General features: G+C 47.7%; 2 protein-coding genes across 3 annotated transcripts; both read right to left on the reverse strand.

Annotated features, from left to right (window-relative positions):
- Window positions 1-322: 322 nt before the first annotated feature.
- C1H21orf140 (chromosome 1 C21orf140 homolog) lies at window positions 323-5,592 on the reverse strand. The gene is made up of 2 exons (XM_061399259.1): window positions 3,287-5,592; window positions 323-698 (listed from the first exon to the last, which is right to left on the reverse strand). Exons 1-2 carry the CDS (start codon window positions 3,998-4,000, stop codon window positions 678-680), a joined length of 735 nt encoding a protein of 244 aa, XP_061255243.1. The 5' UTR covers window positions 4,001-5,592; the 3' UTR covers window positions 323-677.
- Window positions 5,593-6,796: 1,204 nt separating this feature from the next.
- On the reverse strand, window positions 6,797-22,621 carry SMIM11 (small integral membrane protein 11). Of its 2 annotated transcripts, XM_061400998.1 has the most exons (4): window positions 22,150-22,257; window positions 16,063-16,161; window positions 9,461-9,638; window positions 6,797-6,978 (listed from the first exon to the last, which is right to left on the reverse strand). In XM_061400998.1, exons 2-3 carry the CDS (start codon window positions 16,072-16,074, stop codon window positions 9,474-9,476), a joined length of 177 nt encoding a protein of 58 aa, XP_061256982.1. In that variant the 5' UTR covers window positions 16,075-16,161; window positions 22,150-22,257; the 3' UTR covers window positions 6,797-6,978; window positions 9,461-9,473. The 2 variants fall into 2 exon arrangements, with proteins under 2 accessions (XP_061256982.1, XP_061256206.1); XM_061400222.1 differs by lacking the exons at window positions 6,797-6,978; window positions 9,461-9,638 and having other exon boundaries at window positions 16,071-16,161; window positions 22,150-22,621.
- Between the last annotated feature and the right edge of the window lie 2,215 nt (window positions 22,622-24,836).

Here is a 24,836-nt window from a genome sequence, read left to right on the forward strand (position 1 = left end):
AAGCATTTAAAGCCCATAACTCTAGTTTACAAATGAGTTAACTGAGCCTCAGGGAAGTAAAGTAACTTGTCCAAAGTCTCCTAGTTAACAAGCTGGAAACTTGAGCTTCTACTGAGGTCCATCTGATTCCTGAAGCCCAGTGCGTTTCCCATTCTCTTCTGCTGGGAGTTCCCACGCTGGGCATAAAGCAGCATTTCTTAATGACGAGTCTGATGTTACATACCCCAACAGCGCATTGACAGTGGCCCTTTGATCTCCAGTTACACCAATGTTCTCTTTCCCCTTCTTGTTTTCCTAATGATTGAACAAATCCTCAAAGGAATACAATCCTAATCTCACTTTATTTGATCATTTTGGCTTTCAAAGAAAAATAACTCCCGTTGGTCTATCTTGTTCATTTGATAACCTAAAACCTCCTTTTTTTCTGTTTTTTTTTTTCTCACTGCAAAATCATGTGTCTTGAAAAGGCATCTCCTCTGGCTCGATTGTGTGCTGAAATACATTTTACTGGGTGTCCAGTTGGAGGCAGTTCTTTTGTTGGTTGATGCCTGTCTGATGTCAGAGAGCCTTACGCCTTGTGAATTGTGCGGTGAGAAAGAAAAGGTGGGCTTCATTAACCAAGCCAAGCATGCAGCTGGACACGTAGGCTTTAGAATCTGACTGATCCAAGTGTCTGCTCAAGGTATCAGTTTCCCCATCTGTAAAATAGAGGGACTGTTATGAGAATGAATGAATGCTCTGTGTGAATAACGACTCTTAACTAGGAACTCTGGATTTGAAACTCAGCTCCTCCACATTGGAGCGAGTTATGTATGTTTCTGTGCTTCAGTTTACCCTTCTGAGAAAGGGAGACAGTGGCAATTCCTACATTGCCAGCTGTTGTGAGGATGAAATGAGATAAGTTTGTGTAGCTCTTATTGCTTGTCAATACAGAACTCTGGACAGGGTGAGAGAAATGTGAGGTGGGGGCATTCAACATCCCCACACTCAGGCCCCTGACACTGAAGTCACCAAGCAGGTCTGAGTCCTATTACTTGTCCTCAAGGGAAAAAAAAAAAAAGGGAAACAAAGGAAGATTTGACACAGAAGAGAAGAAAGTCATGTGACCACCGAAGCTGAGTTTGGAGTGATGTGGCCACAAGTCAAGGAATGCTGGCAGCCATCAGCAGCTGAAAGAGGCAAGAAATGTATTCTCTCCTAGAACCCATGGAGGGATGGTGGCCTTGCTGACAACTTGATGTTGACTCAGTGGAACTGATTTCAGACATCAGGCCTCCAGAATGGGGAGAGAATAAGTTTTTGTTTGTTTAATCTAACAAGTGTGTAGTCATTTGTTACAGCTGTCACAAGAAACTCATACAGCACAGTAGGCTGTAAAGTTGGGGGTGCAGCTGAGACTGCCTGGTTCCAAGTGACTGGCAGTGCTGGGTGAAATTCATCCCAGATAAAATGCATGAAAACAAAATGCTGTGGGAGTCCACCACTTAGTTGCTGAAAATCACTGAACATCTCTTTTCTGACAGAATGTTTCTGCATAATCCAAAGACTTTTAGGAAGTGAGTAGGGCAGGGCAACAAGCAAATATTCAGGTTTGGAGCTGCTGTTGATGGTAGTTGTAAGGATTAGTGGTGGCATTTTTCACTTTTATATTGGCTAGCAGAAACCTAGTCTCACCATGTGACGTATAGGCAAGTCTGTTGGGAGTTGGGTAGCAATTTTCAGATGTTGTTTTCAACATACCCTAGCATAATCACTTCAATTGTAAAATTAATGCTTGAACATACATAAACAAGAGTGAGTTTTTTGATATGTTTAATAGGAGGCAGGTGTTTTTCTATAAAAGTGAAAAATGCCACTACTAATCCTTACAACTACCATCAACAGCAGCTCCAAACTTGAATAGGATGCTGTTGTATCAACCACAGGTGGCTCAGCAACCAGGGTCCGAAGATGCAAATGCATGATGCTCTAATGACCTCCTGTTGGGATTCTGCAGATGGTGAGTGCAGCCATGAAATTAAAAGACGCTTACTCCTTGGAAGGAAAGTTATGACCAACTTAGACAGCATATTAAAAAGCAGAGACATTACTTTGCCAACAAAGGTCTGTCTAGTCAAGGCTATGGTTTTTCTAGTAGTCATGTACAGATGTGAGAGTTGGACTATAAAGAAAGCTGAGTGCCAAAGAATTGATGCTTTTGAACTGTGGTGTTGGAGAAGACTCTTGAGAGACCCTTGGAATGCAAGGAGATCCAACCAGTCCATCCTAGAGGAAATCAGTGCTGAATATTCATTGGAAGGACTGATCTGAAGCTGAAATTCCAATCCTTTGGCCACCTGATGCAAAGAACTGATTCATTGGAAAAGACCCTGATGCTGGGAAAGATTGAAGGCAGGAGGAGAAGGGGATGACAGAGGATGAGATGATCACCAACTCAATGGACATGAGTTTGAGTAAATTCATGAAGTCCATGGGGTGGCAAAGAGTTGGACATGACTGGGTGACTGAACTGAACTGAACTGTTTGGACTCTTGCAGTTGGAATAGGAGATGAATTGGATAAGTAGGTGCTGTAGACACTCTTGTTTATGTCACCCAGTTGCCCACTAAGTCCTACTTGAACCAACTACTGTCATAGCTTCCCAGGTTCCTCATGGGGACCACCAAGTTGCCTTGGGGGATCTGCATGGGATTTAATTTCCTTGGGTGTCTCTTGCTCACCCCTCTGCCTCCTTGCTTTCAAGCAATGGGAGGAAAAAGCCAGTTCAGCCACCACTTAGACCACAACTGTCAATGGCAAACTGCCTCCCCATGGATTACTCTGGTGGACTGAAACTGGTAGGCACACTAGTTAATTTCAACTTTTTGTGACCACACACTCGGTTCTCTTTTTCTCCCAGACCTAAATTTTGACCATACAACCTTTAGCTCTGTTCACCTCAACTCACCACCAGGCTCCTTTGGACTGGGTTAACCTGAATCCTCCCACGGACATAATAGCCCTCAAAGTGGCCTTGATGAGAATGAGAGTCAAGATTACTAATTTACCAACAAGATTTAATGAAACCCCTCAGCAACCCATCAGCACTTTACCAAAGCCCTTAGGAACCTCAGTTCTCCCAGGATCCCTGTGAGGTCATTATTAGAGTGTCTTTGGCCACAGGGGTCCAGAATCAAGACCAACAGAATCAGGAAAGATCATGCCCACAGCACCGTCCTACCACTGGTCGGAGGGATCACCACCCCTAAGAAAGTTTACCAAGATAGTAATTTTCCCATCTTCGTACTTTGGTAGTTATTGTCCTCCACTTGCTGAGGTTTATCCTTTCAATTCCTTTGCTGATTAAATCACTGAAGAGTATATACTGGTAAGAATAGACACCATCCACAGACTGCAGACAAAACTCCTTCCTATTATTGATGATGAACCATTTCAGAGAAGACCAGGCTGAGTCTAAAGGGTTCAGGTAATTGTAAGGAGAAGGCAGAGTGAGTAGTTTATGGCCATAGGACTTGGCTACCTCAGGACAACATGTGACGCTTGTTAAGTTAACCACCGAGGGGACATGGGCCTGGGCCTCAGTCTCTTTGCCCTCCTTCGGCCTCGTCTCGTCCTGCCGCCTTCTCTCTTTGACCACAATGGCGCACTTGCCATAGGCCTTCTTCACCACATCACAGAACTCGAAGAAGAGGTTGTCTTCCTGTTTGATGCATAACTCATCCCTTAGGAACATTCGATATTTCCACGGCACCCATCCTTGACTACCACCAGCATGCACAACACACCAGGTTGGAGTCGGCATGTAATAACCATCACTAAAATCTTCCCCAGTTACAAGACTCTCAGGGATATCAGTTTCCCCAAAATATACTGTTGTAAACCCATCGTATTGCAGTGTTCTCAGTGTTTGCAAATACTGGAGACATTGCTTCTTCTTGATGCTATTGAATAGATTTCTGGTAATGATGTTTCTCAAAAGAGGTTTTGCAAAGTGAGGCATGGGAGGTCTTCAAGAGTTTTTCAAAACTTGCCTGCCTCCCTCTGGCCAGAGTAGGATGATGACCTCATAAAGGGCTTTCTTACAGCTGAGCTGGTCCCATGGATACACTTTGGATTTTAAAGCATCATGGAACACACTGAGAACAATTCCTGTCTGGCTTATGATATGCGAATGGGAACTGCTGGCTATCCATGATGGTACATCACATCTGCAATAGGTCTGGAGAGAGACTCACAGTTGTGTTAGTTTGCTAAGGTTGCATAACAAAATAGCTGAAATTAATTTTTTTGCAGTTCTGAAGGCTGGAAGTTCAAGATCAAGGTATCACAGGTCTGGTTTCACCTGAGACCTTTCTACTTGGCTTGCACATGGTCACCCTCTTGTTGTGTTCTTATTTGGACTTTCCACCTGTCTCTGTTCTAATCTCCTCTCCTTATAAGGTCACCAGTTCTTTGGGATTAGGGTCCATCCCTTGAACCTCATTTTACCTTAATCAGCTCTTTAAAGACCCTATCTCCAAATATCGTCACATTCTGAAGTGCTGGGAGTCAGGGCTTCAGCATGAGATTTGGGGGAGACACAGTTCAGTCCCTGACAGCAACCTGTTAACAGTGATGAGCCAAGTTCCTGACTCATTTCCACGTGGGTCATGAGAGTCATATTTATATTTATTCGTTCATCCATTCTGAGCACCAGTGGCACAGTCATGACACATCTAGTGAGGCCTGAACATGCATATGGTTTCTGTCCATGTAAATAGCAGAGACATTGCTTTGCCCACAAAGGTCCCTATAGTCAAAGCTATGGTTTTTCCAGTAGTCACACATGGACGTGAGAGTTGAACCAAAAAGAAAGCTGAGCGCCGAAGCATTGATGCTTTTGAACTGTGGTGTTGGAGAAGACTCTTGAGAGTCCCTTGGATTGCAAGGTGATCAACCAGTCCATCCTAAAGGAAATCAACCCTGAATGTTCATTGGAAGGACTGACGCTGAAGCTGAAACTCTAATACTCTGGCCCCCTGATACAAAGAGCCAACTCATTGGAAAAGACCCTGATGCTGTGAAATATTGAGGACAGGAGGAGGAGACGATAGAGGATGAGATGGTTGGATGGCATCACCGACTCAATGGACATGAATCTGAGCAATCTCCAGGAAATAGTGAAGGACAGGGAGGCTTGGAGGGCTGCAATCCATGGGGTTGCAGAGTCAGACACGACTTAGCGACATTACAGTGATTAATTATCTTCTCCTAGTGGGCTGCTGTCTATGGGGTCGCACAGAGTCGGACACGACTGAAGTGACTTAGCAGCTGTAGTGGCAGAAGAGAGTATCAGAAAGAAGGAGTTAAACCCCCAACAGTTTACAGAAAACCCATGGGCATGGTCAGTGGTTTATTCCCATGCTCAGGTTATCTGCTACCCAATTTTTCAAGAAGATGGCAAGATGTTCCACAATTTCCAAAACTGAGGTTTAAACCCCAAAGTCTAGGCAATCACCTGTGTTTAAAATAAACCTGAACTAGATTCATTTCGATATTTGGCAAAACTAATACAATATTGTAAAGTTTAAAACTTAAAAAAAAAATAGCTGAAGGATATTTTCCTAAAATAAATCTGAACTAGGTAGGCATAGATTCTCCATGAAATGTCAGGGGAAAGTCCCCCTCTGATTATTTTGGGATTTGTAGCTTATAGAGTCAAAATCTCCTATATTTAAAACTCTGTGTGTGTGTTGTGTGTTCAGTTGCTCAGTCGTGTCTGACTCTTTGCAACCCCACGGACTGTTGCCCGCTGGGCTCCGCTGTCCATGGCAAGAATACTGGAGTGGGTTCCCATTTCCTTCTCCCGACCCAGGGATTGAACTCATGTCTCCTGCATAGATAGATGGATTCTTTACCACTGAGCAACATGGGAAGCCATTTACAACTTTGATTCTCTATAAATTCTGTTTTCTAAGTTGTGACAAGGAGCATCCAGCACTCATAGCAAAATGGAAGAAAAATATAATTCCTTTTATCCCTCATGCTTAAAAATCCAAGTTCTACCAATTTGGGCCAGGGTGGCATGGGGGTCAGGGTGGAGATCTACTAATATTGCAAATTGCAAATTGCCCATGTGGCTGCAAGCAATGAGACCAAATATTTCACCATATCTATGATTTTGGTTACTGTGTCCTCATTCCCCATCCTCTCCGGTATCTTGAGAGAAGTGAAAAAACAGGAACTTTTTAGTAGAGACCTCAGTCTGTTAGATGCAGAGAAAAATACTTACGGGTCCCGCTATCTCAAATCTGAAAGTCTTCTTGGCATCCTGTCCTTCATCTCATGCCAGCAAATCCCAACAAGCAAACTGGTGGGAAAAGGACAAAGCACACGTGGGCCCCTCTTTCTTCTTCGCAAAGGGATTCGATAGCCTGACCTAGACTTGGTACCCACCCTTGCAGGCAGGTCTCACCCCAGCTCCTCCCTGCAAGGACCTCACAGGCTCAGCAGAGGTGCCAACGCTGCTGGAGGGGTGAACAGCCTCCCTCCACCCCAAGGATGCAAACATGAGAAAGGGCCACAGTACTTGCAGGAGGAGCTAAAGAGGAGACAAGGAGTGGATGTGCCAGGGAGCAGATAAGAAGGATGGAGGGCTGGGTGATGGGGACCATCTACAGCCCAGTCCTCTACAGAGGGGCACCTCTGATCTGGCGCCAACGGCAAGGAAATGCTGGAAACGCAAAACTCCCTCCTCCTCTGACTACACGGAGGAGAGCGAGGGGGAGGGAGAAGACAGGCACACATGTACTCTGGCTTATTCTACAAAGGTTATTTTATTTTAGCAAACAAAATACTGGTTCTTCTAAAAGCATATAAAAATTCACATCATTTTCAGTTAGACTAGAGGCTGCGAGTTTGTCTTCTGACATATTGTTCAATAATTAAGACTTTCTTCTCAGCTGGAGTCCACTTGAGCTGACAGTTACACCACAAAATCTAGAAAGGAAGACCAGAGGGATGACGATGAACTGTCTGGCAGAATAACTGTGAATGTTTTACTTGCTCAGCATCTACGTTTATGCTCAGCTATTTAAACTGAAACAGAAACCGCGGAGGCTTGTCTATCGATCATGTATTTTTAGCATCACAATTTCCTTTCATCTAAAAATCCCTTCGGTGTAAAACAAGGCTCCAGGCTAAACGCTGATAAGCCCCCTACCTGGGAGGGTAACCGGAGCCCCCTGGTCAGTTCTGGGCTGGGTGGGCAAGCCAGGCATCTCTCCTTCACATTGGGCTGCCATGGACATTTGGGGAAGGGAAGAAGTATCTGTGATCTCACATCTAATCTCTGCTTCCTCTCTGCAGTTAACGCACAAAATGATAACTCTGTCTGGATTAGAAGTCCAGGCAACACTTCAATGGAAACTGCCTTCCCTCACCTTTTCTAATTTCCAAGTACTCCCCGTTTCCCTGCTCTAGTGTGTGCTAGGTTGCTTCAGTGGTGCCTGGCTCTTTGTGACCCCATGGACTGTAGCCCGCCAGGCTCCTCTGTTCAGGGGGATTCTCTAGGCAAGAATACTGGAGTGAGTTGCCATGCTCTCCTCCAGGGGATCTTCCTGACCCAGGGATCGAACCCATGACTCTGCTGTCTCCTGCGCTGGCAGGTGGGTTCTTTATCACTTGCACCACCTGGGAAGCACCCCCCCACCCCACTCTAGTGCCTGCTCCTAAATTTCAGTCAATAAAAATGTTGTTTTTTTCCAGAAGGCAAGGTTTAATAACAGTAACTTCCTTTGCCTGTAACATGTACAGTTCGCCAAGGCCCAGGGAGCAGTGGGCGATGAGAGGACTGCCCCATCCTAGAGGGAGGACCAGGAGCCCAGTGTTTCCCACGGCTCCATCCTGAGGATGGACACAGTGCAGCCAGGGGTGAGGCCCTGCGGTTGGATGTCCGACCTGGGTTCAGTTCTGCTTGTCTGTCCTTGACCGTGTACAGGGTGGGCCATGTTCTCAGTCTGAATGGACCACACAGGGCTGCCAGGAGTGGTCAGTAACATGGCTGTCTGTGAAATGCTTAGGAAAATGCTAGCACAGATCACTCAAGACATATTGCAATTATTATTAATGAAAAATCTATGAGTCCTGTAAAGGAAATCATCTCTACAGAAGCCTATCTCAGGGTTAACAGGGCTTTTGGAGGTCACCAAACCCAGCTGCTGAGAAGACAGTGGAAGAATCACCTGAGAGGTTTTCGAAAGAACAGGTGCCCAGATCCAGCCACAGATGTAACGGAGTCACTCTGAGGCTGGACCCTGGGAATCTGCATTGTAACAAAGAACCCAGGCAACCTGATCATTAATCAACTTTGGAAACCACTGATCTAGGATTCCCTGCTACCATATGTGAGTCCTCTCATTTTTTAGAGAAAAGCACAGACCTCAACCTGAAAAGTGATGAAACTGGGCGAGCACAGGAGAATGAAGGAACCTGCTGACCGTCATTAGTCCAGCCTGTAAGCTGGGGGTTGAATAACTTCCTCCTGGTGCCTTAAAAACAAACAGGTTCTGGGCAGCCCCTGTGCTATGGGGCAGCTCCCAGATGGCTCAGTGGTAAAGAATCTGCCTGCCAACGCAGGAGACCTGGGTTTCATCCTTGGGTTGGGAAGATCCCCTGGAGTAGGAAATAGCAACCCCCTCCAGAATTCTTGCCTAGAGAATCCCAGAGTCAGAGAAGCCTGGTGGGGGTCACAAAGAGTTGGACACGACTGAGTGTGCACGCGCATACACACACAGATGAGCTCTGAGACAGGCACCAGGCTATAGCAATGAGGAAGATTTTGTGCTGGTGGAGTGGTCATAAGGAAGGTGTTCTGGGCCAGGGGACTAACAAGCAAAGGCCAAGAGAGTCTACTGTGGTGAAGGTGGTCTGCAGGAGCATGGGGAGAGGCAGCAGCGGGGGACACGTGACCTGGGTGAGGACGAGTGGAGAAGGACTTACATGCCGAATCTAGGAGTCAGACTTCATTTTGAGGTCAGCAGGATTTCTTAATCTTAGGTACAGGTAGGGGTCTTATGTGACCTGCGATCCCACATCCTCCCCATCCCTGTCTGCAATGTTAGGTCCAATTTAGGTGTTTCTAGTATGTGAGCTTCTCCAGGGAGAAGGTCCACAACTTTCCTGAAAGTATCAAGAGTCCTGTGACCCAAATTCTGTCAAACACCCCTGCTCCTGTGAAAGAAGAACCATTGCAGGCTTGGAGCAGAGGTGAGGACTTGTCCATCCCCTGTGGCCCCAGAGTAAACGGGGCTCAAAGGTCAGGACCTGCACTTGGACCTGACACAGAGCTGCCCGACCTCCGGGGGCAGGTGGGGCCCTGCGCCGTCCCAGAGCCTCAGGCCGGAGGGAGGCAGAGTTCTCATCACATCCAGGGGCAGGCCCGCCCTAACCTGCCGTGTAGTTCAGTCTGCAAAGCCCATACCTTTCACTCCCCTTTAGCTCTCCTTCTTCTCCGCCTGCTTCCTCTTCTCAGCTTCCACCTTTTGCTGCTTTGCTTCCAATCGTTTCCTCTGGTAGACTTTGACTCCGGCAAATGCCAGGCAGAGGATTAGTGTTTTCGCTGCCAAGATATACAGCAGCAGGGGGAAGTGTTCAAGCACCTTAAGGAAGAAAGAAAACTCGTGGAGCTGTTTGATCATGGATAAGGAATGTTCTTTCACGTCCCTTTACTCGGCACACGTCTCCTGTGCACCGTGTTAAGCACTGGGCACCAGGCTGGGTGGGGGCTCCCGGGTGCAGAGATGAGGGCCCAGTTCCAGGTTTCGGGCAGCCTGGTTTCAGGTGCCCTTCACCACCCCCTGGCTGTCGGCTTCACAGATGCCATGGCTGTGCTCTCTCACAACCTGACCATGCACTTTGCCCCTCACCCCCTGAGCCTGAGGCAGCGGCATGGTCTGCAGTGAGCAGCTGGAGCCGGGGGACTGGGCACAGCCCCGCTCGGGCCACTCACTGACCCGTGCACGGCACGTGCGGCCCGCATCGGTCACTTGACTTTCCCCAGCTTCTGCCTCTTCACCTGCAAAGGGAGGCTGGACCAAATCTTCCTTCTGAATCCCCACCCTTATGGGATACCATGATTGGCTCTTGGTTCCAGCTACGCGTTAGCACTGGTATTTGAAGGTAAAATAAATATACAAGTAAAATACAGTAAAACTTTACTGTAAAATAAAGTAAAACTTAAAATGTTAAAGCTTAGCCACTTAATTCACTGTTGCTGTAATTCTTTTGTTGGAGGGAAGTTTTAACCCACTGGCTAAGATGAGATCTGGGGAATAACCAGGGGATTGGAATCACTCTCTCTGTGCATGAGCAGGCTTTATTATGAAATTCTATATATCACAAGTATCTCAAGGCAAACAGTATACTAGTCTGGGAAACACGATTAGTAGAACCTGAATAATAAGTATGAGCTTTTTGTGTGTGATTAAAAATTCCTTCCCAGATAAAGTGAAAAGCTATGCCTTCATTGAGAGATCATTATTCCGGAGGACCAAGTAGGATTTAGTCCAGTGAACTCCTTAGGTGAAATGCCAAGCATCACTTAACTATACGCAGCACTGGGACAAGGAGACTCTTCCATGGAGACTGCATTTGTCCCTCCCTCTGATGGTTTAACTAAAGCTGATCTGAAATGGGTAAATGAAAACTTCAGCTGAGAACAGTCTGCTCCCAGACGTGGAGGGCTGTGAAAGGATCTGAACAAGGACTTGGTCTACACCTTGTTCTACAAAGGAGGACAGTAAAGCTCAGGGCGGTGGTGAGCCCCCCGCGTCACAGAGCTAATTCAGGAGGAGCGAGAGTTGGAACCGAACACTCTGACTCCTACGTCAGCCGTCTTCCCACTGACTTTTGATTTCAATGAAGTGGAATTAACTGACATCAACAAATTATGTCCCAAGAACACTCTGAGTAACTAGATAATAGTTTTCAACCACAGAATCGGGTTAAACAGTAAAGAATAAGCATAACCTATATACTTCATGGGAAATAGATGGGGAAACAGTGGAAGTAGTGTCAGACTTTATTTTTTTGGGCTCCAAAATCACTGCAGATGGTGACTGCAGCCATGAAAGTAAAGGACGCTTACTCCTTGGAAGGAAAGTTATGACCAACCTAGATAGCATATTCAAAAGCAGAGACATTACTTTGCCAACAAAGGTCCATCTAGTCAAGGCTATGGTTTTTCCAGTGGTCGTGTATGGATGAGAGAGTTGGACTGTGAAGAAAGCTGAGCGCCGAAGAATTGATGCTTTTGAACTGTGGTGTTGGAGAAAACTCTCGAGAGTCCCTTGGACTGCAAGGAGATCCAATCAGTCCATTCTGAAGGAGATCAGCCCTGGGATTTCTTTGGAAGGAATAATGTTAACGCTGAAACTCCAGTACTTTGGCCACCTCATGCGAAGAGTTGACTCATTGGAAAAGACTCTGATGCTGGGAGGGATTGGGGGCAGGAGGAGAAGGGGACAACAGAGGATGAGATGGCTGGATGGCATCACTGACTCGATGGATGTTGAGTCTGAGTGAACTCCGGGAGTTGGTGATGGACAGGGAGGCCTGGCGTGCTGCGATTCATGGGGTCGCAAAGAGTCAGACACAACTGAGCGACTGAACTGAACTGATACACTTCAGAAAGCTCACTTTGGCAAACAAGTATAAAAGACTAAAAAGGTTACAAAAGCAAAAACCTTCTACCCTGATGAATACAAGCTGTTTAGAACACTGACTTGGTGTCCGGGCCCTTCCTGCCTCAGACCTATGGCTAATCTCCCTGACTTCCCCCAACAACCCTCCAACCATCTAATTCATCTACTTTCTTGAAGGGTCACAGCTTAGAGGAGAGGCTTGGCTCTACATTCATAAGCCAGCTAAGAAAGAAAAGATGCTAACTTTTACCTCCTTGGAGACAAAAGTCACCAGTGTGGAGATATAAACTTCATTTTACGTTCACTGGGACTTTCCCTGGCTGAGCCCTAGTTAGCCCTGCTGCTGCTGCTGCTGAGTCGCTTCAGTCATGTCCGACTCTGTGTGACCCCATAGACGGCAGCCCACCAGGCTCCGCCATCTCTGGGATTCTCCAGGCAAGAACACTGGAGTGGGTTGCCATTTCCTTCTCCAATGCATACAAGTGAAAAGTGAAAGGGAAGTCGCTGACGCTGGCAAGTCACTCCCTCCCAATTCTCTCCATCCCTATGGATGAGCCCCTGGAGTCCTGTCATAATCAGACCCCTATTGCAGCCCACAGTTCATGCCTGAGTGCTGAGTCGCTTCAGTCGTGTCCAACTCTTTTCGACCCCATGGACTGTAGCCCGCCAGGCTCCTCTGGTCATGGGATTCTCCAGGCAAGAATTCTGGAGTGGGCTGCCATGCCCTCCTCCAGGAGAATTTTCCAGACCCAGGGATCGAACCTGCATCTCTTGGGTCTCCTGCACAGGCAGGCAGGTTCTTGACCACTAGCACCACCCGGGAAAGCCCAGCCCACTGTTCTCCAAGATCTACACCCAAAACTAAGCTCTAGCAGTGACAGGATGTACATGGAAATCAGAAGCTAGAAACCCACTGAAATGGAAGCATGTCAACAAACAAACCCAGGGAAGTGGTTTTGGCATTTACTTTCTTTTTAAAGGCTGTGGGGAGGAGGTGGCAAGAGGCGGAAGTTTGGGACTGAGAGCGGGCAGTGCAGTGGGAGTCAAGGACACTACACGGTGAAGCGAAACTTTCAGGGCCACTGTTCCTGCAACTCTCAGGCAGGTGTGCTAGACCTTTCAGTTCGGTTCAGTTGCTCAGCCGTGTCTGACTCTTTGCGACCCCATGAACCGCAGCACGCCAGGCCTCCCTGTCCATCATCAACTCCCGGAGTTCACCCAAACTCCTGTCCATCGTTGGTGATGCCATCCAACCATCTCATCCTCTGTTGTCCCCTTCTCCCCCTGCCCTCAATCTTTCCCAGCATCAGGGTCTTTTCCAATGAGTCAACTCTTCACATCAGGTGGCCAAAGTATTGGGGTTTCAGCTTCAGCATCCGTCCTTCCAATGAATATTCAGGACTGACTCCCTTTAGGATGGACTGGTTGGATCTGCTTGCAGTCCAAGGGACTCTCAAGAGTCTTCTCCAACACTACAGTTCAAAAGCATCAATTCTTTGGCTCTCAGCTTTCTTTATAGTCCAACTCTCACATCCATACATGACCACTGGAAAAACCATAGCCTTGACTAGACGGAACTCTGTTGACAAAGTAATGTCTCTGCTTTTGAATATGCTGTCTAGGTTGGTCATAACTTTCCTTCCAAGGAGTAAGCGTCTTTTAATTTCATGGCTGCAAGTACCATCTGCAGTGATTTTGGAGCCCAGAAAAATAAAGTCAGCCACTGTTTCCCCATCTATTTGCCATAAAGTGATGGGACCAGATGCCATGATCTTAGTTTTTAGTTGTGCGAAATCTCTTCTTTTGATTTCCCTTCTAACAAAACCCTCAGATTAACTCCCAAACCTTCAGGGAAGTGAATCAAGAAAACACAGTTGGGCGGTCTAGCTCTATATCAGTTTTTTAAATAAACGCCAATACGCGTGTAATGAGAATGACTGCCTTTTAAAATTTATTCTTGGCCACGCCCTGCAGCATATGGAATCTTAGTTCCCTGACCAGTGATCAAACTCCTGCCCGTGGTGGGAGCTCAGAGTCTTAACTACCGGACCACCAGGGAAGTCCCGCAAATGACTGACATTTTCAAAACCCCCAGTTGCTGAGGTACTAAGGCACTGGGTGCTTGCTGTCGCTGACTGCTGCTCATGGCCACAGGCTGATGGAGGTAGACAGGGAAGCACAGGATGTCTTGGGCGTCCCACAGTCCTTTATCTCCTGCAGGGGGCAGGGGGTGTCACTGCAGTTTGGGCAGAAGGCCATTCCTTTCAGACACTACCTGGCAGGGCTCCCTGGTAGCCCTGGAGCTGTGTGTCTGCCCGAATGTCACGAAGGTACAGGCGGTTTTTGTACAGTTTTCTATACAAAACTGTGTTCCTAACACAGGAAAGGACTCCTTCTGTGACAAGTCGGGTTGGCCTGGGCGGTCAAGTGCGTTGCTGTCACTCCACAACTAAAAAGAAAGCTTTCTCTGTGCAGTGGCTCACCAGAATACATCAGCGCCACCGAGGAACTCGTTCACCCACAGGCCAACGCGCTCAAACTCCAGTAGGTGGGACCACAATTCATATTTTAACTTGCCGAGGTGGTTTTGAGACGTGTTCTGGCCTCGGAGCACCAAGCACACACGCTGGCCCTTGCTGACGCGGCCTCTGGTACCAGCTGCCGCCCCGTCACCAACTACTCGCTTCAGCCTCTGCCCATGCTACAAACCCTTCACTACGTCTCAGCACACGCTGAGCCCGGCCCCCATCGCCCCACATGCTTTAATCCCCGTCTTTCCTTCCTGGCCTTTCTATGGGCAGCTCTGGAACACCCTACACGTGCGACATGCGCGTTCCTACATCTCTAAGCCCTCAGAGAGTCTTCACTCCACCTCCTGAACCTTGGCCAGGCTCCTCCTGGAGAAGAGTCCCCAGAGCCCCACTGTGCGGCCCCCAGGCCCCACGGGGCTGGGGAAGGAGGGGGTCCGAAGCTGAGTGCCGAAGAACTGATGCTTTTGAACTGTGGTATTGGAGAAGACTCTTGAGAGTCCCTTGGACTGCAAGCAGATCCAACCAGTCCATCCTAAAGGAAATCAGTCCTGAATATTCATTGGAAGGACTGATGCTAAAGCTGAAACTCCAATATTTTGGCCACCTGATGTGAAGAAGTGACTCACTGGAAAAGACCCTGATGCTGGGAAAGATTGAAGGCAGGAGAAGGGGATGACAGAGGGTGAGAGGTTGGATGGCATCACCAACTCAGTGGACATGAGTTTGAGTAACTCCGGGAGTTGGTGATGGACAGGGAGGCCTGGCGTGCTGCAGTTCATGGGGTCACAAAGAGTTGGACACGACTGAGCAACTGAACTGAACTGTAGTCTCCTGACTCCCTGATCCTACTTCCAGATCTTTCCATTTCCTGTGATGAAAGCCAGTGGCTGTTCTGAATCAGAAAATGCTTATGATAACTGAAAAAATACATATAATGAGATCCTAAGTTTGGAGATATACACATTACACATATATATATATGAAAAACATGGGTAGAAAATGCACCAAAATTGTTAATATTAATAGCAGCCATCTCTGGATAGTGAAAAGACATACGATTTTGACTTGATCTGATCCTTTTCAAAGCATCTATTTTCATGACTACCCTAGTAGCCACCCTGCACCTACCCCACGCCACTTCCTTAAAGGACATAATGTGACCCCCCCCCCCCCCGGCCCCTATAAGACCCACTGACTGTGGCCCACAGCCTTCTGCAGGCTTGCAGCTCACAGGACATTCTTTGGTTGCCCTCGAACTTCTACTTCCACCAGCTGTATTGAAGGTTTTACAGGGGTCAGCTGTGTTTATGCCAGTCAGTATACTTAAGTAGCACTTGATGTCATAATGGATAATCTATTTAAACATGGCACTCATGAAATATGACCACAGAAAAGAAAGGCTATTTCCATGAAAACTAAGGTGTCTGTTTTGAAAGACTCAATTTGAATTAGGAAAAAAAATGCTGTTGGCAACACAAATGGGAAAGATTAAGGAAGAAGAGTGTAAAAATCAGGAAGGATTTTGCATGTCGATTGCTTCTTAAGATCTTTTTCATCCATTTTGAAGAAACCAAAATGTGAGATTATAGGTGAAACTTCAAAGGGGTGGTTTTTGCAAGCAAGGTGAGGCACGTCTGAGGGAAGTCATTGTCCTCCCAAAGAAAAGGCCTTCCTCCAAAAGTCTGGTGAAAAAAATGTACATTTATGTGTTCACTTAAAGTATTATATAATTCCTGCATTTTCTTCTTTTGTTTTTTTCTTAGTCCACTTATCTCTACAGAACTATTCTGAACTTTTACAATTAGGAGAAAGAAAACCCGCAAGCCATAAATGTTTGATGATATTCTTACCTTCCAGTTCATGCTGGACCAACTGGGGCTCCACTCCTGGTTGTGTGGGCCACGCAGACAAGGAGGGGTGGGAACCTGCTTGGGACAGGTCCCACTGTTCTGATGGGGAAGAGAAGAAACAGGTCAATTTGAGTTTTCTAGACAGACCGCCTTAGGAAGACTTTTCTCTGATGGGGAGAGAGGGCCCTTGAGCCAAGACAGCAAGCTCTGCAGAGAGAAGGGTTAGGCCACCCCAACTAGCGAGACAGCCTCGGCTCTTGCTGAGCAGAACGATCTCCTTGGCTGCTCTTGACCGGGGAAGGGAGCACAGCCAAGCAGAGGTGTTGGCCCCGCTCCTAAGGGAAAGCGTGCTCCCACTCCATTCATCTGTGGACAAAGGTGCCCAGGCGCTAATCTGACCCTCTCCCCACCTCCTGCCCTGAACAGGAGCTGGTCCGTGGATGGGGGTATCATTTTATGTCTCTGGTCCTGTGAGTATTAATTAAAGGAATACTGTTTTGCTTTAGTATTCATTTAATTTATTGATTTATTTATAAATTTGGCTGCATCAGGTTTTAGATGCGGCATATGGGATCTTTTATTGTGGCTCTCAGGCTCAGCAGTATGTGGGCTTGGCTGCCACATAGCACGTGCAATCTTAGTTCTCTGACGGGGACTGAACCCTGCATTGGAAGATGAATTCTTAACTGCTGGAACACCAGGGAAGCCTCAAGGTAATATTGGTTTTCAAAAATATCTGGTGGGAAGGGACTCAAGGATGGGGGGAAATGGTATTAAGAAAGTCATTCCGATCTTAAAATTCCCTCTAAAATGTCAGGGAGACGGAGGGGAAGGTGAAGCGGAAGAGACAAGGCAGGGACCCGGCCGGGACACAGGATTTGCTCTGCGGCCTCCCACGTCACTATTTTAGACCAGGACACATAGCCCACAAGTCAGAAGACCTGAGCTCTGGATGAAGGGCCTACACACTCTGGTAAGTGACTCCCCTCTGGGGGCCTCCATCCCATCTGTAAATGAAGACAGGGAGTGTCAACTACACGGGCTCTGGGGGCCTCTACTTCTACAATTCGGAGACTTTCAGCGTTAGGAATCACAGCTTCACTTTACTGTACCCGGCCATGCTAAAGTGCACTGAGTGCCAGTAACTCAGCTAGTCTTCACACCTGTCCCAAGAGGTGTAGTTTATCGTCTATACTCTGGAGTATCTGTGTGTGCGCATGCGCATGTGCACAAAGTCCTGTCCAGCTCTTTGCAGCCCCACGGACTCCTCTGTCCATGCGATTCTCCAGGCAAGAACACGAGTGGGTCGCCATGTCCTCCTCCAGGGGACCTTCCCGACCCAGGGACTGAAGCTGCATCTCTTAGGTCTCCTGAACTGGAAGGCGGGTTCTTCACACTAGAGCCACTTCACGTGACAGTGACACGTCCACAGTCACAGTAAGGACTGGGATTGTAACTCATCCAGTCCGGCCCCAGGCTCTGATCCTAACGCAGAGAGCTCTGCACTAAAAAATCATGGGGACGCCTTTCTTTACATGGACTAACAACTAGGATTAAGAAAAATTCACAGGCCTTTAGAATGGGGAAAATGAGATAAACCTCCGACATGTGTTTTTGAAACCTTTCACTTACAAAAGCATCTAAACTTCATAGCCAAGGTCATAGTATCTTGAACACAAGCGAGCAGCTGGCACAAGATAGCCAAGCTTTCCCCAGGACTTTTCAAAGTCAGATAAGCTCATGACAGGAATTTACACCATAAGTCTGTTTAAATGAGATGACCATGATTGAAAGCACTCATGTGCTAAGTCGCTCAGTCGTGTCTGACTCTTTGCGACCCCATGGACTGTAGCCCACCAGTCTCCTCTGTCCATGGGATTCTCCAGGCAAGAACAGTAGAGTGGGTTGTCATGCCCTCCTCCAGGAGATTTTCCCAACCCAAGGTTCAAACCCAGGTCTCCCACATTGCAGGTGGATTCTTTACCGTCTAAGCCACCAGGGGAGCCCGAAGGTGCTCATTACCTTCGTGTATCAAAGACTTATTTGTCTAGAAGGAACAGTAGATTTTGACCCGCCCTGGAAAAATATGTTCCCAACAGGTTACAACCTGTTGCTGGAATTTTCACTTTGAATAATCTCTGATAATCTCAGGAATGATCCATGTTGTAAATTAAAATGTCTATGCTGGAAAAGATTGAAGGTGGGAGGAGAAGGGGAGGACAGAGGATGAGATGGTTGGATGGCATCACCGACTCAATGGACATGAATTTGAGTAAACTCCAGGAGTTGGTGATAGACAGGGAGGCCTGGCGTGCTGCAGTCCACGGGGTTGCAAAGAGTCGGACATGACTGAGTGACTGAACTGAAGGTTGTATCAATTTTATTTTTCTCACCTCTATTTTTATTGAGTTGTCTACACATATAAGTAGACAGGTTTGGCTGTTTCCCACACATTTTCTGAGACCAAATGACTCCCTTAGTGAAGTCGGTTAGATATTAATTCCCAAGGTCAAGGACCACAAAAAGGTCCAAAAAACACTTATAGGAGGAAGTAAAAAGAATGCCTGGAGGTCTGGCCCTCTGGGAATCATGTGCTAAGTTTACCAGGAGTATGACCTTGGATGAGTCGCTGGGCCTCTCTAAACCTCAGCTCCCTACTCTGTAAATTCTCCTTCAAAGACTAGATTATAAAAACATTAAGCACCAGGCTCAGCACATGAAAAGCACTTAACAAATACCAACCATAATTGTTATGATAAATGTCTTTCCAGTAACGGACATGGTAAACTGATGAACATAAGCAAGTGGAGGTCAGGGCAAATGAGACAGCAGGGCATGGGATAAAGAACCACCACCAGATGACCAGAAGAACTGGAGATCTGTACTCTATGCTTGCGGGAGCCAATGACAAGGAATCTGACCTGGGGGCAATCCATTAGCCTCTCCAAGCCAAAGTGTTACCATTTTAAAAATTCAAAGAACAACGCTGCAACTCTGAAATTCCTAAGTCACATTCTCTCTGATACAGAGCATCTAACTGTAAAAACATTACTGGCAGCTGCCTCATCGTCATATCTAGAGTGACAAAATTCCATCTCTTCAGGAAAGAAAAACGTTTAAAAGTCCATATGCAAAGCAGTGCAAGGAGTATGTTGAGGGTGGGGGAAAGGGCAAATTAATCAAACTCATTCCCACCCACTGTCTCCAAATGACAACTCTTCCCCAGTCAGTTCAGTTCAGTCGCTCAGTCGTGTCCGACTCTTTGTGACCCCATGAATTGCAGCATGCCAGGCCTCCCTGTCCATCACCAACTCCCGGAGTTCACTCAAACTCACGTCCACTGAGCCGGTGATGCCATCCAGCCATCTCATCCTCTGTTGTCCCCTTCTCCTCCTGCCCCCAATCCCTCCCAGCATCAGAGTCTTTTCCAATATGTCAACTCTTCGCATGAGGTGTCCAAAGTACTGGAGTTTCAGCTTTAGCATCATTCCTTCCAAAGAAGTCCCAGGGCTGATCTCCTTCAGAATAGACTGGTTGGATCTCCTTGCAGTCCAAGGGACTCTCCAGAGTCTTCTCCAACACCACAGTTCAAAAGCATCAACTCTTCAGCGCTCAGCTTTCTTCACAGTCCAACTCTCACATCCATACATGACTACTGGAAAAACCATAGCCTTGACTAGACGGACCTTTGTTGACAAAGTAATCTCTCTGTTTTTGAATATGCTATCTAGGTTGGTCATAACTTTCCTTCCAAGAAGTAAGCCTCTTTAAATTTCATGGCTGCAGTGATTTTGGAGCCCCAAAAATAAAGTCTGACACTGTCTCCACTGTTTCCCCATCTATTTCCCATGAAGTGATGGGACCGGATGCCATGATCTTCGTTTTCTGAATGTTGAGCTTTAAGTCAACTTTTTCACTCTTCTCTTTCACTTTCATCAAGAGACTTTTTAGTTCCTGTTCACTTTCTGCCATAAGGGTGGTGTCATCTGCATATCTGAGGTTATTGATATTTTTCCCGGCAATCTTGATTCCAGCTTGTGCTTCTTCCAGCCCAGCGTTTCCCATGATGTACTCTGCATATAAGTTAAATAAGCAGGGTGACAATATACAGCCTTGACATACTCCTTTTCCTATTTGGAACCAGTCTGTTGTTCCATGCCCAGTTCTAACTGTTGCTTCCTGACCTGCATATAGGTTTCTCAAGAGGCAGGTCAGGTGGTCTGGTATTCCCATCTCTTTCAGAAGTTTCCACAGTTTATTGTAATCCACACAGTCAAAGGCTTTAGCATAGTCAATAAAGCAGAAATAGATGTTTTTCTGGAACTCTCTTGCTTTTTCCATGTTCCAACAGAAGTTGGCAATTTGATCTCTGGTTCCTCTGCCTTTTCTAAAACCAGCTTGAACATCTGGAAGTTCATGGTTCACATATTGCTGAAGCCTGGCTTGGAGAATTTTGAGCATTACTTTAGTAGTGTGTGAGATGGGTGCAATTGTGCAGTAGTTTGAGCATTCTTTGGCATTGCCTTTCTTTGGGATTGGAATGAAAACTGACCTTTTACAGTCCTGTGGCCACTGCTGAGTTTTCCAAATTTGCTAGCATATTGAGTTCAGCGCTTTCACAGCATCATATTTCAGGATCTGAAATAGCTCAACTGGAATTCCATCACCTCCACTAGCTAAATTACAGGTTGCAACTCAGCCATTTTTGAGTTGCAATGGCACCCCACTCCAGTACCCTTGCCTGGAAAATCCCATGGACGGAGGAGCCTGGTGGGCTGCAGTCCATGGGGTTGCTAAGAGTCCCACACGACTGAGCGACTTCACTTTCACTTTTCACTTTCATGCATTACAGGAGGAAATGGCAACCCACTCCAGTGTTCTTGCCTGGAGAATACCAGGGACAGGGGAGACTAGTGGGCTGCGGTCTGTGGGGTCGCACAGAGTCGGTCGGACATGACTGAAGCGACTTAGCAGCAGCAGCAGGACTTCAGCAAGTGAGAACTGAGAAAGCTAAAAATATCAGCAGGCTAGTGCTCTGCTGCCATATGTACACCTGATGCAATCTTAGAACCAGGAGGCAGCTGGTGTCTGAGGGCTGAACTACAAAAGCCAACCAGATGGGGACAGTTTTGAGAGACATAAAATCTACGAAGTGCAAGAAGTTTTAAACTTCCTCTGGAACTATCCAGTCTTAGCTTTAAATTCAAAGATAACAATGACTTCGAAAGAGATGGCTCTATTTCCTTTCCTGCAAAAATATCCTGATTTTTCCTCCTAAAGAAAACAGAAAAGCTACTGGCTTATCTTGATTAGGCTAATTATAGCAATATGAACAAGGTATAGTCCACAATTTTATTCTTGCTCCACCTAACAGACCCAAGGGTCGGTCCGTCTCTTGGTATCTCACTCCAGCCATTCATTAGGCTGTGTCCTTAGTCTGAACTTCCCTAAATTGCTCTCATTCCCAGCCTCCTTCCACCCCAACCCTTCACCCCATCATTTGAAGTAGCGATGGGTGCGTGGAGGAGGTGGGGTGGTGGGGAGTTCCATATGAAGCGGGTTTTATCAGTTGGGCTGACTTCTGAGCCCCACGCCGGGGTCGGCTGGGGTTCCCAGGACAAGGGGCTGGGCCTCTGCCCCTCCGTGACTTGGAGGGCCAGGTAAAGGTCCTCTCCAGCCTCCACACTGGGGTTGGGGGCAAAACCTGCCCCGCTCAGACCTGAGGATGAGGGCCAAGGGCGACGGCCGCTTACCCCACCTACACAACAGGGCTTCTGGGACATTCGCTCGCCCCCAAACCTCTCTCTCTTGGAACCACATCTGGGTCCCCCTCTTCGGCCTGCGTGCCAGCCTCCACACGCCGCCCCCCTCCCACCCCCAGCCACTGGATCCGTGCATTTTGGGGTGCCGGGACAAGCCAGCCAGGCCGGACGCTCCGCGGGGGTGGGCCGTGGTGGCTGGCACCCCCGCGGTCCCGCTGGAGAGCGTCAAAGAGAGAAAGCGCGAACGCGACGCCTGGGCGTCCCCCAAAGAGCAGCCGGCTGCTTTTGTGTCCGGATCCCGCGGACACCGACGCCGCCCACTTACAGCTCAAGGCCGCGGAGGATCCAGCTCCGGAGCCGCGCGCAAACCACCACTCCCACAATGCCGCGGGGAAACTACACGTCCCGAAATGCACCGCTCCGCGCACCGGCGCAATAAGCCTGCGCAGGGAGCCTGAGCCACCATAGTGGGTAGGCGACTCCACGTTACGGTGGGTAGGCGGGGCCGCACACAAACCACGACTCCCACCATGCCGCGGGGAAACTACACGTCCCGAAATGCACCGCTCCGCGCGCCGGCGCAGCTGCGCCGCTATGGCGGGTAGGCGGCTCCTCCGGCGCAGTGGGCCCGGGCCGCGGAGACGGTTTCCAGGTTCTCGAATCCGCGCTATGGGCCGGGGCGGCCTTAGTGCGGCCGCCAACATGGGTCACCAGACAGACTTGGCTGGGCCAGGGGCGAACTTCCGGGGCGTGGGCCAGGCATTTTCGTCCACGCCGGGGGGCGGGAGGGGGGGCACGTTCTTGTTCTCCACTGACTGGAGCTGGAGGAGGAGGACGGCGGCGGGAGAGCGGGGCGTTGCGGGGCCCCTCCCCCTCAGCTGTCTCTCATCCCTGGGTGGTCCTCGCTGTGTGCCGCCGAGGGCAAGAGGGTTCCCAGTTCAGTCGGTCAGTCGTGTCCGACTCTTTGTGACCCCATGGACTGCAGCATGCCAGGCTTCCCTGTCCATCACCAACTCCCGGAGTACACTCAAACTCATGTCCATTGAGTCGGTGATGCCATCCAACCAGCTCATCCTCTGTCGTCCCCTTCTCCTCTTGCCCTCAATCTTGCCCAGCATCAGGGTCTTTTCCAGTGAGTCCTGTTTGCATCAGGTGGCCAAAGTATTGGAGTTTCATTCAGCTTCAGCATCAGTCCTTCCAATGAATATTCAGCACTGATTTCCTCTAGGATGGACTGGTTGGATCTCCTTGCAGTCCAAGTGATTCTCAAGATGTCTTCAACACCAGTTCAAGATGTCTTCAACACCAATTCAAAAGCATCAATTCTTTGGTGCTCAGTTTTCTTTATAGTCCAACTCTCACATCCATACATGACTACTGGAAAAACCATAGCCTTGACTAGACCTTTGTTGGCCAAGTAAATATGCTGCCTAGGTTTGTCATAGCTTTTCTTCCAAGGAGCAAACATCTTTTAATTTCATGGCTGCAGTCACCATCTGCAGTGATTTTGGAGCCCCACCCCCCCCTCCCCAATAAAGTCTGTTACTGTTTCCACTGCTTCCCCATCTATTTGCCATGAAGTGATGGGACTGGATGCCATTATCTTAGTTTTGTGAAAGTGAAGTCTCTCAGTTGTGTCTAACTCTTTGCAACCCCATGGACTGTAGCCTGCCAGGATCCTCTGTCCATGGGATTTTCCAGGTAAGAATACTGGAGTGGGTTGCCATTTCCTTCTCCAGGAGATCTTTCCAACCCGGGATTGAACCCAGGTCTCCCTCACTGTAGGCAGACACTTTACTATCTGAGCCACCAGGGAATGTTGAGCTTTAAGCCAACTTTTTCACTCTCCTCTTTCACTTTTATAAAAGGCTCTTTAGTTCTTCTTCACTTTCTGCCTTAAGTGTGGTGTCATCTGCATATCTGAGGTTATTGATATTTCTCCTGGCAATCTTGATTCCAGCTTTTGCTTCATCCAGTCCAGCATTTCTCATGATGTACTCTGCATGTAAGTTAAATAAGCAGGGTGACAATATACAGCCTTGACATACTTTTCTGATTTGGAACCAGTTTGTTGTTGGAACCAGTCTGATGTAGGTCCTCAGAAGTTTCCAAATTTAGCCTTTATCTTCTCTGCCAAAAATGCATTCCTTTCCCTTTGGGATGGTTGTAGGGTGACAGTTACTAGGTTCCCAGATTCCTTCATTCAACAAGCGCTTAGTAAACCCGAGTGGAATTTGAGCCCACTCCCAAGCAAGGGTGCAAAGTGGACACCCAAAATTCCAGGGTAACAAGAGGGAAGTTCACCCTTTTTTGGTTGAGGAAACTGAGGCAGGGGGAGATTAAGCGGTTGATTCAAGGAAACGTGTGGATTGGAGTGGCAAAATTGATATCTGAACCCAGGCAGTCTCGTGGAATCCCGTTGGGAGTGCAGAGGAAAGGACAAACTGAGGGACTGGGGAGTAGGGGGTTAATTCTGTCAACAAGTTCTGCCAAGTTTTCCTGGAGAGAGTAACAAAAATAGCTTTGCTCTAAGCACTTTGCCTATTGTCTAATAAAAGTCTTACAAGCCTATAAAAGACATGATGTGACCATAACAATTTCACAGATGAAGAAACGGAGACATGAACTGATTAAACTGTCCAAGGTTTTAAAGCCAGCAAGTGCCAGAGCTGAGACCTGAATCTGGGTAATCTGAACCTCGACTATCAGGGCAGCCACTGCCATGGGTTCCTTTTCAAATGACTTCTGAGCTCTGCTGCAAAAAGTGAGTGGGACTCAGTTTATATGGATCAACTGGAAAGAACTCTAAAAGCAGACGGGTGGGAAAGAAAACCAGCAATTTGTTGGAACTGGCGTTTTTTTAGTTGCCAGGTTGAATGTGGCAAGGCTGGGTTCGGTGGGAATTGATGCTGGAGTGACAAAGTGGAGCAGGTACCAGCAGCTGTAGACCTGAAATGCTGGTAAATATTGGGCTTTTCTCCTATTCCCCCAAAGTAAAGTTGGCTGCTAACC

Source organism: Bos javanicus, chromosome 1 (genome assembly GCF_032452875.1).
Source record: "Bos javanicus breed banteng chromosome 1, ARS-OSU_banteng_1.0, whole genome shotgun sequence".
In the NCBI taxonomy this organism is placed as follows: domain Eukaryota; kingdom Metazoa; phylum Chordata; class Mammalia; order Artiodactyla; family Bovidae; genus Bos; species Bos javanicus.